Source organism: Pongo pygmaeus, chromosome 18 (genome assembly GCF_028885625.2).
Source record: "Pongo pygmaeus isolate AG05252 chromosome 18, NHGRI_mPonPyg2-v2.0_pri, whole genome shotgun sequence".
NCBI lineage: Eukaryota > Metazoa > Chordata > Mammalia > Primates > Hominidae > Pongo > Pongo pygmaeus.
In genome coordinates this window covers 4,196,407-4,213,227 of record NC_072391.2, presented here as the reverse complement: position 1 = coordinate 4,213,227, position 16,821 = coordinate 4,196,407, and the positions used below count along the sequence as shown (strand labels likewise).

Sequence of the window (16,821 nt, the reverse complement as noted above, 5' to 3'; positions counted from 1 at the left end):
TCAAGGGAGGGTCAGCAGGAACCCACGTGGAATCCAGCGCTCAGGGTCTGAGCTGGGCGGGATTCCTTTAAAGGCCAATAAGGGTTTAAAATGCATGGATTTGAGTGTTGGGAGGGGATTTGTGGTACTGGAAACTGGACTCAATTTATGATAGAATATAGACAGGCAGAGACAAGAGGGGGTCTTCACGGCGAGAAAGGCTCGGTGAAGAGAGAGGGTGGGAGTTAGGGCCAGCGGCAGGAAGGCTGCCAGGAAAAGCAGACTTGGACACCAGGGCCAGGACTCAGCCCACCCATGAGAGCCTGTCAGGGGGGCTCAGGCAGGCGACTCCCCTGGGGCGCGGGCTCTCGTCCTCCATCTGCTCTCCATCTGCCAAAGGATTGCAGGTGCAGGTCATCCCATGTCTTCCCACAGCCAAGGTGGACACCCACGACACGAGCCCATTTCCATCCACCTTGCCTGTGCCCTGACAGCCCTGGAGCCCTCGTCATACTTCTCCTGGACCCCCGACCCATGCACCCCGCCCTCAGAACCCTGGTTCTGGCCTAAGCAGACTCTGGGGGCCTCGGCTCCTCACTTTCCTCCCTTCCCCTCCACCTCCGCACCGACTCTTCCCGTGTCTCACTGTGCTGGTGGCCTGAACACCCAGCGTTACCACTGGGCGCTATTGGGTAACAGGAAGGAGCAGACGGGCAGTCAGGGCTGGGATTGGAGCAGGTCTGCAGGCGCAGGGGGTGGGGAGTCTTCACAGGTCAGAAGGTCCCACGCCCAGTGCAGCAGCGCCCCGCAGCAGAGGTCAGGGTGGGACAGGCGTGCGCGCCCAGTGCCCGGTGCCACTTCACTTCCCGTGTCTGCGTCCTCTTTGTCTTGAGGCAGGCTTCTGGAGGACCTAATCCCAAAACTCAGAACGGGCTCCTGAGCCCTCCCCAAGAGGAGAAGCTCACCAACAGTCAGACCTCTCTGTGTGAGATCTTACAGGAGAAGGGAAGGTGGGCAGGGGTGAGCCTGGACCAGTCGGCTCTCCTTCCGCTGAGGTTCAAGAACATCCGGGAGAAAACGGACGCCCACTTTGTGGACGTTATCAAAGAAGACAGGTACGACTGGGGCTGTCTGGGAAAAAGCAAAGGTTGCAGGCAGAAGCCTCTCTGCCTTTATCTTTTCTTTTCTTTTCTTTTTTTTAAGACTGAGTCTCATTCTGTCACCCAGGCTGGAGTGCAGTGGCGCGATCTTGGGTCACTGCAGCCTCCATCTCCCAGGTTCAAGCGATTCTCCTGCCTCAGCCTCCCAAGTAGCTGGGGTTACTGGCACCCACCACCACGCCTGGGTAGGTTTTGTATTTTTAGTAGAGATGGAGTTTCACCATGTTGGCCAGGCTGGTCTCCAACTCCTGACCTCAGGTGATCCACCTACCCCAGCCTCCCAGAGAGCTGGGATTATAGGCGTGAGCCACCATGCCTGGTTTTTTTTTTTGTTTTTTTTTTTAAAGACTAGGTCTTGCTGTGTTGCCCAGGCTGGAGTGCAGTGGCTTGATGTCAGCTCACTGCAACCTCCGCCTCCCAGGTTCAAGTAATTCTCCTGCCTCGGTCTCTCAAGTAGCTGGGACTACAGGCATATACAACCATGCCCAGCTAATTTTTGTGTTTTTAGTAGAGATGGGTTTTTAACATATTGGCCAGGTGGGTCTCGAACTCTTGGCCTCAGGTGATCTGCCCGCCTCGGCCTCCTAAAGTGCTGGGATTACAGGTGTGAGCCTGTGCCTGGCCTAATGGTAACATTTTTGAAAAATACAGGCCCAGTCCTTTTATCAAATATTCCTGATGTTGGATTGGTTAGATTCAGGCTCTCCCTCTGGCCAGGCAGAGACTGCAGAAGGGATGCCGTGTCCTTCTCAGGGTGTCCTCTCCAGGGACACGTGGTGCCCGTCTGTTCCTCATTAGTGATACTAATTTTGATTAATTAGGCAAGGTGGTGCCGGTTTCTCTCATCTAGGGTTATTATATTCCTCTTATGACTAATAAGCAATCTGTGAGAAGATACTTGAAGATCTTGTACATATTTCATTCCCCATCAGAATTCCCTAGATTTAACATTCATTGATGATTCTTGCCTCTGTCTTCACTATGATGCCTCAAAGGGTGATTTTCAACCGGGCGTAGTGGCTCACACCTGTAATCCCAACACTTTGGGAGGCTGAGGCAGGTAGATCACCTGAAGTCAGGAGTTCGAGACCAGCCTGGCCAACAAGGTGAAACCCCCGTCTCTACTAAAAATACAAAAATTAGCTGGGCGTGGTGGCGGGTGCCTGTAATCCCAGCTACTCGGGAGGCTGAGGTAGGAGAGTTGCTTGGACCTGGGAGGCAGAGGCTGCAATGAGCCGAGATCGCACCACTGCAACTCCAGCCTGGGCAACAGAGCGAGACTCCACCTCAAAAAATAAATAAAAAATAAATGGAGCAGCACAGCTAATAGCAGTGTTGCTTCTGCCACTTGACTGCCAAAATGTGGCCTTGTGCACGTCCTCTGTGCAGCTGCGTGGTTGCTCTTCCCTCAGTCCACACTCCCTGAGTCAGGGGAGGAGAGAGGGTCAGTGTCCTGGGACACAATTATTTCTCTTCTAAGTCTGAGAATGTTGGAAGTTACTGGTTACCTGTCACAGAAAGGAGAGTGTCCGCTGTGCTGTAAGGAGAGGAAGGAACACACGTGATGAGCCCTACTTTGTGGGGGGGGCACGTGAGGCACTTGACATATTTCACCTTATTTACTGTTTTTTTTTTTTTTTTTGAGACATAGTCTTGCTCTGTCGCCCAGGCTGGAGTGCAATGGTGCCATCTCGGCTCACTGCAACCTCCGTCTCCCAGGTTCAAGCGATTCTCCTGCCTCAGCCGCCCGAGTAGCTGGGATTACAGGCACCTGTCACCAGGCCTGGCTAATTTTTGTATTTTTAGTAGAAACGGGGTTTCACCATGTTGGCCAGGCTAGTCTCGAGCTCCTGACCTCAGGTGATCCGCCTGCCTCGGCCTCCCAAAGGGCTGGGGATTACAAGGCTGAGCCACCACGCCCAGCCTCATCTAATTTACTTCTGATAGTCACTGTATGAGGGAGAGAGGCTAACACGGCTATATTTGCTTTCTGAAATCATGTTAACGTTCCCTTAGTTTCTAGGAATTTTCTGCAGTATAGAAAGGATATTACTATTTGCTGGCAATTCATAAATGAATGAAAGAGTCATGGAAAGCGGGTTTGATTTCCCTGCTATTAAAATCACTGAGCTTTATCATTTTGCAGGTTTCACATGCAATCTGCATATGTGACAATAGCATCAAAATTATGCTAACTATAAACACAATTTTGTGATAACAACCTGTTAGCTTTTACGGTGGCAATTACTGTCAGTGCTCTGAATGACAGGACCGCGAGTTCTGAATTATGTTTTCATTTGAAGCCTCCAAATCCGTGTAAGTACTCTCAGCACAGTGATCTGCGTGTTCTTCACAAAAGATTGTTTCAAAGAACAGAAAAGCTGCCTTTATCTTCTCCTAATCCTGGACATTAGGAATGTATTTTCAAAAACAAGCCTCAGCGGCTCACGCCTGTCATCACAGCACTTTGGGAGGCCATGATGGGCAGATCTCTTGAGCCCAGGAGTTCGAGACCACCCTGACCAACATGGTGAAACCCCGCGTCTACTAAAAAATACAAAAATTAGCTGGGTGCGGTGGCAGGCACCTGTAATCCCAGCTACTCAGGAGGCTGAGGCAGGAGAATTGCTTGAACCTGGGAGGCGGAGATTGCAGTGAGCTGAGATCGCTGCGCCACTGCACTCCAGCCTGGGCGACAGAGTGAGTGAGACCTTCCCTCAAAAAAAAACCCCGAAAAAACCAAGGTTCTGATGATGTGTGTTATAATCATGGTGGATGGTCATTCTTTAACGGAGGTAAACACAAAATATGATTATGCTTAGAGGCACAAAGGACTTTCCACAGATCTGTTTTAACAAGGGGCAGCTGAGTGGCGTCTGTTCCACAGGCGTTTTGAGACGCAGCTGTTGTAATATACCTAATGAGCAGCGTTTTGGTAGCTAATTGTGATCTGAAAACATTGGCACAGTCATGGTGCTGGGTATTGATCGACTGCGTTTGTTGTGTCTTCTAGCCTGATGAAAGATTATTTTTTTAAGCCGCCCATTAATCAGTTCAGCCTGAACTTCCTGGATCAGGAGCTGGAGCGATCCTACAGGACCAGCTATCAAGAAGAGGTGCGTTCATTTCTCCTTGTGCTTTTACTAAGAATGTGTTCGTTGTTCTCACGGGGTTATTCACTGTTAGTTTTGTGCTTTACCAAGGGATGGGAACATGAAGGCTAACATTGATTTCCCACACTCTGTAAACCCTAAGTGGCAACTGTACATGATATGTCTCTTTGCAAAGGAGGAAAAAAAACCTTTCTTTAGTCCTTTGTCTTAAAGCATAGCCTTGCCATTACTAGACCCTTTCCTCTGCCGTGGCCTCTCCAGGACCCTGTGGCTATCCCCAGCCTTGGAAGGGGCCCCCACAACCTGCCCTGGAAAGGACCCCCCCCACCTGCCCTGGAAAGGAACCCCCCGCTACCTGCCCTGGAAAGGAACCCCCTGCTACCTGCCCTGGAAAGGAACCCCACGCTACCTGCCCTGGAAAGGAACCCCCCGCTACCTGCCCTGGAAAGGAACCCCCCCACCTGCCATGGAAGGGACCCCCCCCCACATGCCCTGGAAGGGAACCTCCACACCTGCCCTGGAAGGGAACCCCCCACCTGCCCTGGAAGGGAACCCCCCAACCTGCCCTGGAAGGGAACCCCCCCACCTGCCCTGGAAAGGAACCCCCCCACCTGCCCTGGAAGGGAAACCCCCCACCTGCCCTGGAAGGGAACCCCCCCCACCTGCCCTGGAAAGGAACCCCCCTACCTGACCTGGAAAGGCCCCCCACACCTGCCCCGGAAAGGAACCCCCCACACCTGCCCTGGGGCCCCCCACCTGCCCTGGAAAGGAACCCCCCACACCTGTCCTGGAAGGGAACTCCCCACCGACCTGCCCTGGAAGAGGCCCTGCCCCACCTGTTCTGGAGTCTTGGGTGAGACTCTTTATCTGTTGCCCTCCCTGCTTTCTTTCCCTGAGAAGGGCCCAGGAGGCCTTCACCTCTCTCTCTAACTCCGGCTCCACGTTCCCTCTCCCGCCCCCACCGCCTTAACCCCTTGTCCTTGACCTCTCAGCCCATCACCCAATCGCACTTCCTCCAAGAAGCTCTCCCCGACCCCAGACTGGATTGTACTTCCCTTCATATACTTCCTTCTCCGTGTGTGCCCCATTTTGGAATCTTGCCGTGTGTGGTTCTGGATTCATGTTCCTCCCTCCCTAGATGCTCAGCTCTGTGAGGTAGGATCCCCGTCTCTCTCCTCCAGCCCCTCCTCACAGCCTCCAGCACAGTCCCAGTGCTCACAAGTGCTCCGTAGGGGTTTGCTGGAAGGAATAATACAAGAACTTAGAGCCTGGTTTGAATCCTGGCGCTTCCGGACTGCATTCTCTCCTCTGGGCCCAAACCTAACCTCTGAGTGTTCCCAAGTCAAGAGTGGGTGCCCTCCCCACCTGGAACAAAAGGGATTTCTCACTCTGATTCCCTTGGTTCCTCCAGCAGGTCTTCATTAAACTCTGTGGTGTCCTGACTTGGGCTCTAGAGAGACTCTGGTGAGCCCAGTAAAGCCAGTTCATGCCTCGTGGGGTGGGAGGTGCCCCCTTCCGTCAGCCTCCAAGGGACAGTGAATATCCGTTAATGTCCCAGACACGGCTCCCGGAGTGGACTTGCAAGTTGGCTGGTTGGTGGCCTGTAAGGCAAAATATTGTCTCATTTAATCCTCATAGCAATGCTGTAGGGAAGCTGATGATTATCCTCCTTTTACTAAAGAGAAAGCTGACGCTGAGAAAGGCTGAACAGGTGGCTGTGGGCCCATAGCTGGGGTCGGACACAAGCAGTCTGGCTGCCAAGCCAGGCGTCCGGGCCGCTCCTCGCCCTGCACTGCTGAGCCTCCCAAACAGCAGACACCTTTGCCGTCCCTTCCTCCAGGCACCAAATGCATGCTCAGCCTCTGCTCTGCCAGGGACTGTTCTTGGTGCTGGGGAAGGGGGAAAGACGTGGCCTGATAGGGAGCAGGAATTAGAAACAACGTCCGGAGCTGGAGGTCTGCGAGTGCCCTCCCAGCACACGGCGAGGCACCCAGCCCAGGCTGGGGGCTCCAAGGGGGGATCTCCTGAGCCTGCCTCAGTGGGGGGACTAGGAATTAATGGAATGTAGGATGAGGGAACATTCTGGAGAGTGGGGCCAGCACCCACAAACCTTAGAGATACCAAAGAGCCCGGTGCGTCCAGGGAGTTGCAGGCACATCTGGGGCAGGGTGGGGCGGAAGTGGCAGGGGCCAGGTCACGGCTCCCACGCCATGGGCTTTATGCCACAGGCCACGGGGAGCTGTTGAAGGATCTGGAACCGGTTGTGTTACAAAGATCACACAGCTCACACCTGTAATCCCAGTTACTCAGGAAGCTGAGGCAGGAGGATCACTTGAGGCCAGGAGATAGACCAGCCTGAGCAACATAGTGAGACCCTGTCTCTTCCAACAAAAAGAAGAAAAACATGGCCGGGCGCAGTGGCTCACGCCTGTAATCCCAGCACTTTGGGAGGCTGAGGCGAGCAGATTGCCTGAGGTCAGGAGTTCGAGACCAGCCTGGCCAACATGGTGAAACCCCGTCTCTACTAAAAATATAAAACTTGGCTGGGTGTGGTGGCAGGCGCCTGTAATCCCAGCTACTTGGGAAGCTGAGACAGGAAAATCGCTTGAACCCGGGAGGCGGAGGTTGCAGTGAGTCGAGACCATGCCACTGCACTCCAGCCTGGGCAAGAAGAGCAAAACTCTGTCTCAAAAAAAGAAAAAAAAAACATGTATCAGCTGAGTTTTGGAGGGTGATAAGAGTGTGGACGAGACAGGAGGCCGCATGATAGGTGGGAGGCTGTTACCGAAACTCAGGGCAGGTGGCCACAGGGTCCCGGTGGGGAGGAAAGGAGAAGATGCTAGGACAAGGGAGCCTCCCAGCTGGCCCGCGTGTGGGGACTCATCGTGCTGGGGGCTCCACGCGGGTGCGTTCTCAGCCGAGCATCCCACCGCCAACAAGGTGCAAGTACTGGTTTATCCCTGGTTTTGGATAAAGAGACTGAGGCATGGACGGGTAGGTATCGTAGCTAGTCATGGTGGAGTGGCCTTGAGCCCAGACAGCCCGGCTGCAGAGCCTGTGCTCTGATGATGGTGGGATGGCCGCACCCGGAGGCCCTGGGATGTGGGTAGTGAGCAGGGCAGAGCCTGGCCCACGGTGCCCTGGCGGCCAGTGGCACTGTCCCTGGGTTTGGAGCCCACGGGGAGAGAGGGCGAAAGAGTGTCATGATGTGGGGGAGCGTCATTCTCAGTGGGACTGGGACAGGTGGCACTACCAGGACGCACAGGGGTAGGGCAGGTGGGCCTGGGGAGCCTCTGGCATCAGGGCTGGGCCAGGGGTGGCCCAGAGGGAGAGGCTGGGGCCGGGACAGGTGTCTCTGGCAAGCAGCAGAGCAGGCAGGAGAGACTGCAAGGGAGGTGGAGGGAGGAGCGGGGCCTCTGCCAGCGTCCATGGATGGGGCAGAGGAGACAGCAGCCCCAAGCGGGAAAGGCCCTGCACCCGAGCCCTTGGCTTGGAAGGTGGGAGGTGTGGGCTCTCGGAAGGACAGCAGCCCACGTGGAAACCTTCCAGCCTCACGTGTGGGCAAGGCAGTGACGTCTTGGGGAACATGCGTGCACCCAGCCCTGACTCGGACCGCTGATGGGCACTAGATGGAGCCCCAGAGAAAGGGGACATGTGTGTGCCTCTGCCAAGGTGGGTGGGTATGGGCAGTGTCGCCCCTGAAATTCCTACACCTGGCCGGGCGCGGTGGCTCAGGCCTGTAATCCCAGCACTTTGGGAGGCCGAGGCAGGCGGATCACGAATGTCAAGAGATAGAGACCATTCTGGCCAACTTGGTGAAATCCCATCTCTACTAATCGTACAAAAATTAGCTGGGCATGGTGGCGGGCGCCTGTAGTCCCAGCTACTCCGGAGGCTGAGGCAGGAGAATTGCTTAAACCTGGGAAGCAGAGGTTGCAGTGAGCCGAGATTGCGCCACTGCACTCCATCCTGGCAACAGCGAGATGCCATCTTAAAAAAAAAGAAAAAAGGAAAAGAAATTCCTACACCTTCTGAGGGGATTCCAGGGCTGGGACCCAACTCGCCCTTCCGGGGCACTACAGAACCTCCAGCTTCCTTGGTGGGTATTTGGAACCAAACCTGCCCCGAGGTTGCCCTGGCGGGGTCCAGCCTGGCATCAGGGCTGACTGGCAGCCTTGCTCCCGCCATCCAAGCTGCCCCTCCTCCCCTCCCACCTAGTTCCTGGGAGTGGTCGAGGCACCCGGAGCCGGTTTGTTCCAAAGAACGCACACTGCACCCAGGGCTGTCACGAGACCTCTCCAGCCCCTGCCCTCAGCCCCGAGCCTGGCCAGGATGCTGAGTGGACACCCATGGCCTCTCAGGGGTTGCCAGAAGGTTGCAAGGCCAAATGGAAAGCAGCTGAACTGGCTACATCCCTTCCTCTCCCAACCACAGCCTTTGCCTTTGGATCCTACACCTTCCTCTAGGTTAGGGGCGTGCTCAGGAGTCAACCGGTCCGTGCCAAGTCCTGGCCTGGCTCCTTGTTCGCTGTGTGCCCTCGGGGTAGCCCCTGGCCTCCCAATCTGTACACCGAGATGAGTGGTAGTTCCTGCCTGTGGGATGCTGTGAGCATCAATGGAGATCGCACCTCCCCAGAGCCCTGCAGGGCCTGGGCCTGGGCCTGGTCACCTCTTGGACATGTCAGCATCATTATTTCTCCCCCTCAGCTGCCGAACACTAGTGCATGCCTCTCTAGTGTACTTGGCGCACCTGCCTGCGTTTCGTACCCCTGTCCCTCCCACCTTCAGCTGTGAGCTGCCCAAGGGCATCATTTCGTGTGGGCCCTGGCCCCCAGCACAGAGCCAGGCCTCGTAGGTTCCCAGGCGACGATGTGACACTGAAATCCCCGTCGGCCACTTCCGCCATGAAGCCCCGCTTTTGCACCTGCTGAACCTAGGACTCTGCCATGCAGCAGGACCTCCCTGCACATTGCTCTCGTCCAACTGCCTTACAGATGCAGGGACCGCATCTGCGCCAGCCAGTAACTCATCTTGCAGCTAAATATATAACGTGTCTGCGAGAATGTGCTGGGTCATAATCAGTTGCTCTGTGACCCTGGCAGGGTTTTTTTGTGTTTTCTTTTGTTTTTGTTTTTGGAAACGGTATGATTCTGCAGTGGTGTGATCATAGTTCACTGCAGCTTCAAACTCCTGGGCTCAAGCAGTCCTCCCACCTCAGTCCCCCAAGTACCTAGGACTACAGGCATGAACCACTATGCCCAGCTAATTTTGTTTTTTGGTAGACGGGGTCTCGCTATGTTGCCCAGGCTGGAGTGCAGTGGCATGATTATAGCTCACTGTGGCCTCAAGCTCCTGGGCTCACACGATCCTCCTGCCTCATCCTCCGGAGTAGCTGGGATCACAGTCACGCACTGCTATGCCTGGCTAATTTTAAAATTTTTTGTAGAGATGGGGTCTCACTGTGTTACTCAGGCTGGCCTTGAACTCCTGGGCTCCAGCGACCCTCCTGCCTCAGCCTCCCAAAGTGTCGGGATTACAGGCGTGAGCCACTGTGCCCAGCCCCCTGGGCAAGTTTAACTTCTCTGTGCCTTGGACTCCCCAGTGTTAAATGGGGTAGTAGAGGGAGACAGCCCTCCGAGAGCCTTCCTGCCCAGTGCCTGTCCCGGAGCAGCAGCGCTCAGCACGTGTTGCTTGTTTCTCCATCTGAACTGCGCTCCTGGCCGCCCGTGGCCGCCCAGTCATTCTGCTCCACTCCTGCTCCACACAGGTGATAAAGAACTCCCCCGTGAAGACGTTTGCTAGTCCCACCTTCAGCTCCCTCCTGGATGTGTTTCTGTCGACCACAGTGTTTCTGACGCTGTCCATCACCTGCTTCCTGAAGTACGAGGCGGCCACCACGCCTCCCCCGCCCGCTGCCCTGGCGGTCTTCAGCGCGGCCCTGCTGCTGGAGGTGCTGTCCCTCGCGGTGTCCATCAGGTAAGCGCCGCGTGGGCTGGGTCTCCAGCTCTGAGCCGTTAGCTCCCTCTTCTGGCTCCATGGCTTATGGCTGAGCGGTTGGACTGGTCCCCAGCCAGCTGTTCCTGCTGGCTGATTTCTGGAGATGGGCCCCCGTGTCCTCCCCGAGCCCTGTGCCCCGGCATCCTCCCTCCCTGAGTTGGCCCAGATGTGGGGGGACCACCTCACTGGAGGGGGCGGTGCCTCCGCAGTCCCAACTGCTGCCAGCTTGTCCCCAGATCTCCAGGGTCAGAGACTGCAAAGGAGAAGGTGAGAAGATAGGAAACGATCTGGAGGAAGGAAAGGAAAAGACATGAGCAGGGGTAGATGATTGGTGGGCCTGGGTCAGCCGGCGCCTCTTCAGAGAGTGGGAGCTAAACATAGACCCATAGCAGCATCTCACGCACTTGCCTCAGGCAGTGGTCTCTTGGGTGTGATGCCAACAGAAGAAAGAATAGATAAGCTCAACTTCATCAAAAGTTAAGCCATTGTGCTGCAAAGAACACCATCAAGAAAACGAAAGAACCCACAGAATGGGAGGGAACATTTGCAGATCAGGCCTCGGACAAGGTCTAACATCTAGAATGGATAAAGAGCGCATACAGCCCAATAATAAAAAGACAGCTTATTTTAAAGGAGACAGAGGCTCTGAGTAGACCACAGGTGCGTCTTGGGAAAGCTGGGCCCTCGGGACCAGCCCGACTCCCTGAGGGGGCTCGCAGCAGCTCTGTATTCCTGAGCAGGCAGGTGGCCCTGCGTGATCCCCGTCCTGGGCACCACAAGCCCCTTTCGTGGTCCTGTCACCCTCAACAGCATGGCTACCAGCCTAGCAGAGTCCCACTAGCAATGGTGCCCAGGAGCTGGGCTTCAAACAGACATGGGGAGGCAGCCCTGACCTTGAGCGTCTCCTGCCCTTATCCAACATCCCAGGAGAGAAATGGATGGCTTTGAGTCTGGCCTGAGGCTCTGGAATGCTGGCTTCTCCCATCTGGGGTGGGCAGGCTGGGATTCCTGCCTCCTCCCTCCCACCTGCACTGTACCCAGGAGCCTTTCAGCTTCCTCCGAGGCCGCCATGGGCCATGCTCTCTTCGGCGTGTGCTCGCTGTTTCCCAGAACTCCCTGCGGGCTCACGCCCCATCACCCCCAGCGAGCAGCCCTCTTTCTGGCACAGTCCCCTCCTGCCTCAGTGCCCTCCTGTGCTTCTGGGGACCCCTCCCAAAGGAGCCATCATCTGCAAGCCCTTCCAGGGTCTGCTTCCCCAGAACCCAAACCAGACATCCTCAGGCCCCTGGTTGGTTTCTTTTTCCTCTTTAAAAAGATCAGCTTTAGGCCGGGCATGGTGGCTCACGCCTGTAATCCCAACACTTTGGGAGGCCGAGGCAGGTGGGTCACCTGAGGCTGGGAGTTCGAGACCAGCCTGGCCAACATGGTGAAACCCTATCTCTACTAAAAAATACCAAAAAATAAAAATAGCCGGTCTTGGTTGTGGGCACCTGTAACCCCAGCTACTCGGGAAGCTGAGGCAGGAGAATCACTTGAACCCAGGAGGTGGAGGTTCCAGTGATCCAAGATCGCACTCCATTCTGGGTGACAAGAGCAAAACTCCATCTCAAAAAAGAAAAAAAGATCTGCTTTATTGTGATATGATTTACATACAATAAACTCATTCAAGTGGACAACTCAGTGATTTTTAGTAAATTTGAAGAATTGTATGAATACCACCACTGTGTAACTATCAGGCACCTCCATCACCCCAAAAAGAAACCCGTCCTTATGGGCAGTCACTCCCCCAGGTCTGCCCTCCCTGGCTCACCCCCAGGTTTTCCTCTAATGTGGGTAGCTGTAGTGTCTTGAGGGCTCTGAGGCCAGCATTGTCTCCACGCCTTTTTATTTTCACCTTTTAGCCATTATTCCCTGCTCCTTCAGACCCAATTCTAAAGCATTGAGGCCAACCCCGGTCTAGACTGCTGAGGGCGGGGGTGAGGCGCGCTGGAACCGCCTGCACGGACACACTCCCCAAGCATCTGGTGAAGGTGGTGGCTGCTGCATCCCTGAACAGGCCTGTGGTGCGATTCGGTTCCATTTACCAGGAATCGTCAAGCCTGGGAGAGGCCCAGACCCTGAAAGGCTTCCCTGTCCCCTCTGAGGGCTGTGTTGAGGACCCCAGCTTGACGGGAACCTGCGCTGTGGGGTATACAGGCGCCCCATCCCTTTCCTGTACAGGAGGAAAGCCAGGCGCCTTCTCAGTGATTGGCCCAGGCCCCGCCCGTCGCCTCCAGGAGGCTTCCTGCGTCTCTTTCTCTGCTCTGCCCCGGCAGGCTTGAGGTCTCATTTTCAGATCCCTGCAGTCTCAGGGACCAGCACGAAGGCCCCCCCCGACCCCAAATCTTTCCTGCTGCTGACTGGGAACTAGGTTCCCTCCGTCCCCCCTCCTAGGGCCTCTGTATTCTGCATATTTGTGGTTATTCTTGGAAGTATTCCAAAGCCTTCATTATCCTTTAAATATCAGGAAGCCAGGGCTGTCCAGGACCCTAAAAGGGTGAGGCTGTGCCTGCGTCCGTGTGGGGAATGGCTGGAGAGTGAGCGTTTCCTCGCCTGGCCACACCACACAGCCAAGAGGTAGAGGCACGGTAGGTGTTCAGGCCCGAAGGCCGGGCCGCCGGACGGGGCGGGGGCTCTGTGCCAGAGGCTCTTCTGCTGTTCAGTCACAACAGCGGCCCCCGCCCAGCCTCTCCTGAGGCAGGGACAGCAGGCCTCTCCCCGGCTCCCTGGCAGCAAGCTTGAGAGAAGGACTGTCTCCCCACGAGGACCCCACACCCTCTCCTCACCTTCCCATGTGGCCCCGCTATGGCCCAGGGGTCCCTGGGCCCAGCCAAGACCTGTTCCTCCTCCTCACAGTGGTTCTTGGCCCACACGCTCAGCTGCTTTTTTATACAGAACTTTTTATTGTGTCAACATCACACTGCTGAAACGGAGCCTGCCTAGTCACACGCCTGCAAAAGGAGTCAGTGAATACAGTTGCTCTGCTCAGAAGGACAAAGTCTTTTAAAATGAAATACGTGGTGCTGGACCTCACGTACGACAGGGCCCCGCTGCCTGGAGAGTCCGGAAGCCGCCAGCTGCAGGTGAACATGCACGATGAACGTGACAGCCCAGATGTAGACGGCACACGTGTGCGGGTTTGGTGGTCTAAGCGCCACGAGCCAGGTTCAGCCTGTGATGTGATTTTCTGAAACACTGATGATGATGCCCCAAACAGCAGAGATCACTGTCACTCAGGTTCCATGGGAGCTGCACTCCAAGAAAATCCAGGGTGTGTCAGCACCACCACCGAGCACCCTGTTTGTAGCTGGGACACAGCCTCTGGGCTAAGATGCTGTCAGCAGCCTTCCGCCTTTCTGGGTGCCCAGGGGCGTGGCTGCTGTGTAGGGTGCAGGGCAGAACCTCCCTGGGTGGCACCTACCCACATGCAGGACAGCTCTGTCCCTGGTGCCTGCCCTCCAGATGCCAGGACCGCCTCTCCTGCTGCAACAACTGCAAGGGCTCCACAGAATTCCAGGGCATCTCCAAAGCTGCCCCCGTCAAGACCTCCTGCCTCAGAAGCTGATGGGAGCAGGTGACGGCATCGTGGTGGCCCCCAGGAGACTCTCCTCGGGGCCTGTGATACTTTCACGCGCTCCGTGAGATGAGCAAAGCGTGTGCTTTTCACAAGCATATTTTATCACAACGCGACATGTGACCCTAGAATCAGGTACAATGAGCTGAGCCCGGCTTCCTTGCCTTCCACCAAAAGTGAGGGAGGTAGACCCCCACCCCACGCCTGCTCCCACGGTGCTGGCTGCGGCCTCGCATCTGTCTCCTGGCCGATGACCCACCCCAGGCCCCGTCACTCCTGCTAACCCCCGTCCCTCTCGCAGGATGGTGTTCTTCCTGGAGGACGTCATGGCCTGCACCAAGCGCCTGCTGGAGTGGATCGCTGGCTGGCTACCACGTCACTGCATCGGGGCCATCCTGGTGTCGCTCCCCGCACTGGCCGTCTACTCCCATGTCACCTCCGAATATGAGACAAACATACACGTAAGTAGAGGCTCAGCCGTTTTATTTCCACGTTTTCCTGGACTCTCTAATCTCTCTTTTTCTTTAAATCCCTTGGGATAGCAATTTAAAAATAAACGCTTTGACCAGCCACGGTGGCTCACGCCTGTAATCCCAGCGCTTTGGGAGGCGGAGGTGGGCGGATCACAAGGTCAAGAGATCGAGACCATCCTGGCCAACATGGTGAAACCCCATCTCTACTAAAAATACAATTAGCTGGGCGTGGTGGTGCGCGCCTTTAATCCCAGCTACTTGGGAGGCTGAGGCAGGAGAATCGCTTGAACCTGGGAGGCGGAGGTTGCAGTGAGCTGAGATTGCACCACCGCACTGCAGCCTGGGTAACAGAGCGAGACTCCGTCACAAAATAAAATAAAATAAATAAAATAAAATAAACCCTTGAAGAGGCAGGAACTCTTTTACTATCCTGAGCCAGCTTTTTTAGAAGCCAACTTAGCACCGACCTGCCCAGATGCTCACGCCCTGGCAATGGCCGGGCTGGGGAGTCCCCAGTGGGCACGAGTCCCTGCCAGTGTGGCTTGTTCTTCATCAAGTTCCAAATCAGTTATTTTCCTTCACGCTTTACAAAGAAGCATCTGCCCCACATTTCCTAACCATGCGAGAAGCATACCTGGCACACACAACTGACTTGTGCCAGGATTGGCTACTGCTGATCAGGAAGGGACCTGTACTAAACTCCATGGAGAGGGAACCAGCACAACCACGGGAGATGATCCTTCTGGTGCAAGTGAGCATGAGCTTCCCGGCGGGCTGATGGTGTTTGGTACTTTAGCCCCAAATTGTATCTCATTGGGCCCCAAGGAAAAGCTTTTTCAAGGAAACTGATTACACAGTGTTTCTCAAACAGGGAGGCCTCCCTTTCCTTTCCACGAAGACACGTGCCATTTCCCACACCTGCAGAGGAGCGTGATACCATGTGAACAGGGAGCCTCACGCTAGGTAGTGAACCTAGAGGCTTGATCTGTCCTTGACACTGCCCACTAGCAAAAGTAAGACTGACTGCAGATAGTGAGCAATTAGCTGGTATCGGTGATATTTTTAGATGACACAGAAACATGGATTAGGCCAGGAGCAGTGGCTCATACCTGTAATCCCAGGCACTTTGGGAGGCCGAGGCAGGTGGATCACCTGAGGTCAGGAGTTCAAGACCAGCCTGGCCAACATAGTGAAACCCCATCTCTACTAAAAATACAAAAATTAGCCAGGCGTGGTGCCGGGAGCCTGTAATCCCAGCTACACAGGAGGCTGAGGCAGGACAATCACCTGAACCCGGGAGGCAGAGGCTGCAGTGAGCTGAGATCGCACCACTGCACTCTAGCCTGGGCAACAGAGTGAGACTCTGTCAAAAAAAAAAAAAAACAAACAAAAAAGGAAACATGGATTAGTGGCGAATGTTTTGGCAGCCCGGGTATAGCGGGGGTGGTGGGGGGGCCCTGGGCGGCTGTCCTAACCCTTCGCCTCTTGCAGTTCCCAGTGTTCACAGGCTCGGCCGCTCTGATTGCCGTCGTGCACTACTGTAACTTCTGCCAGCTCAGCTCCTGGATGAGGTCCTCCCTCGCCACCGTCGTGGGGGCCGGGCCGCTGCTCCTGCTCTACGTCTCCCTGTGCCCAGACAGGTAAGTGGCCAGCACTGCTTGCTGGCACCGGGGTGCGTGGCCACCTTGCCCGAGGTTGCGTAGGGCCTGGCTGCATTTGCACGTTGCTTCTCACGCCCCGATAGAGATATTTCCCATCATGACCCAAAATAGCTTTCAGCACACATCATACCAAAGAGCTAATGAGATGTCCTCAGAGTAACATGCAAAAGAAAGAAAAAGAATATCATTTAGAACAGCACTCTGGATATTTGAATGTAGACATCCTGGAAAACATAATGCCGCCATTGCAGGTGTGAGGTGACTTCTAATGAATGGGCTGGAATCTAAGAAAGTAGGACCTGAAGGATTTCATAGAAGATGCTCAAGGCCATGAAAGAGCGGAGGTGCAGATGGATGTGAAGGCAGAGAAGAAGCTGATGCTGAGTTTCCTTGAGTGGGGTAGGGTTCATGAACCAGGACAGGTCACAGCCTGGAAGGAGGAGGTGAACACATAGGATGATCTTGCGAGTCACCTGGGGCTTATTTCAAAATATATGTCAGGCTGGGCACAGTGGCTCATGCCTGTAATCCCAGCACTTTGGGAGGCCAAGGCAGGCAGATCACCTGAGGTCAGGAGTTCAAGACCAGCCTGGCCAACATGGTGACACCCTGTCTCTATGAAAAATACAAAAATTAGTCAGACATGGTGGCATGCACCTGTAATCCCAGCTACTTGGGAGGCTGAGGTAGGAGAACTGCTTGTACCCGGGAGGCGCAGGTTGCAGTGAGCTGAGATTGTGCCATTGCACTCAAGCCTGGGCGACAAGAGTGAGATTCCATCTCAAAAACAAAAAATAATAAATAGGTCAAAACAGTTCCCTATATG

General features: G+C 55.2%; 1 protein-coding gene across 3 annotated transcripts in view; it reads left to right on the top strand.

Moving 5' to 3' along the window:
• Positions 1 to 16,821, top strand: part of ADCY9 (adenylate cyclase 9) — a 153,244-nt gene that overhangs the window by 122,481 nt on the left and 13,942 nt on the right. For all 3 annotated transcript variants that reach the window (XM_063655086.1, XM_054455750.2, XM_063655085.1), the window contains exons 5-9: positions 877 to 1,094; positions 4,153 to 4,255; positions 10,019 to 10,227; positions 14,163 to 14,322; positions 15,826 to 15,974. In XM_063655086.1, coding sequence (XP_063511156.1) covers positions 877 to 1,094; positions 4,153 to 4,255; positions 10,019 to 10,227; positions 14,163 to 14,322; positions 15,826 to 15,974 — 839 coding nt within the window. The remainder of the gene's footprint in view (positions 1 to 876; positions 1,095 to 4,152; positions 4,256 to 10,018; positions 10,228 to 14,162; positions 14,323 to 15,825; positions 15,975 to 16,821) is intronic.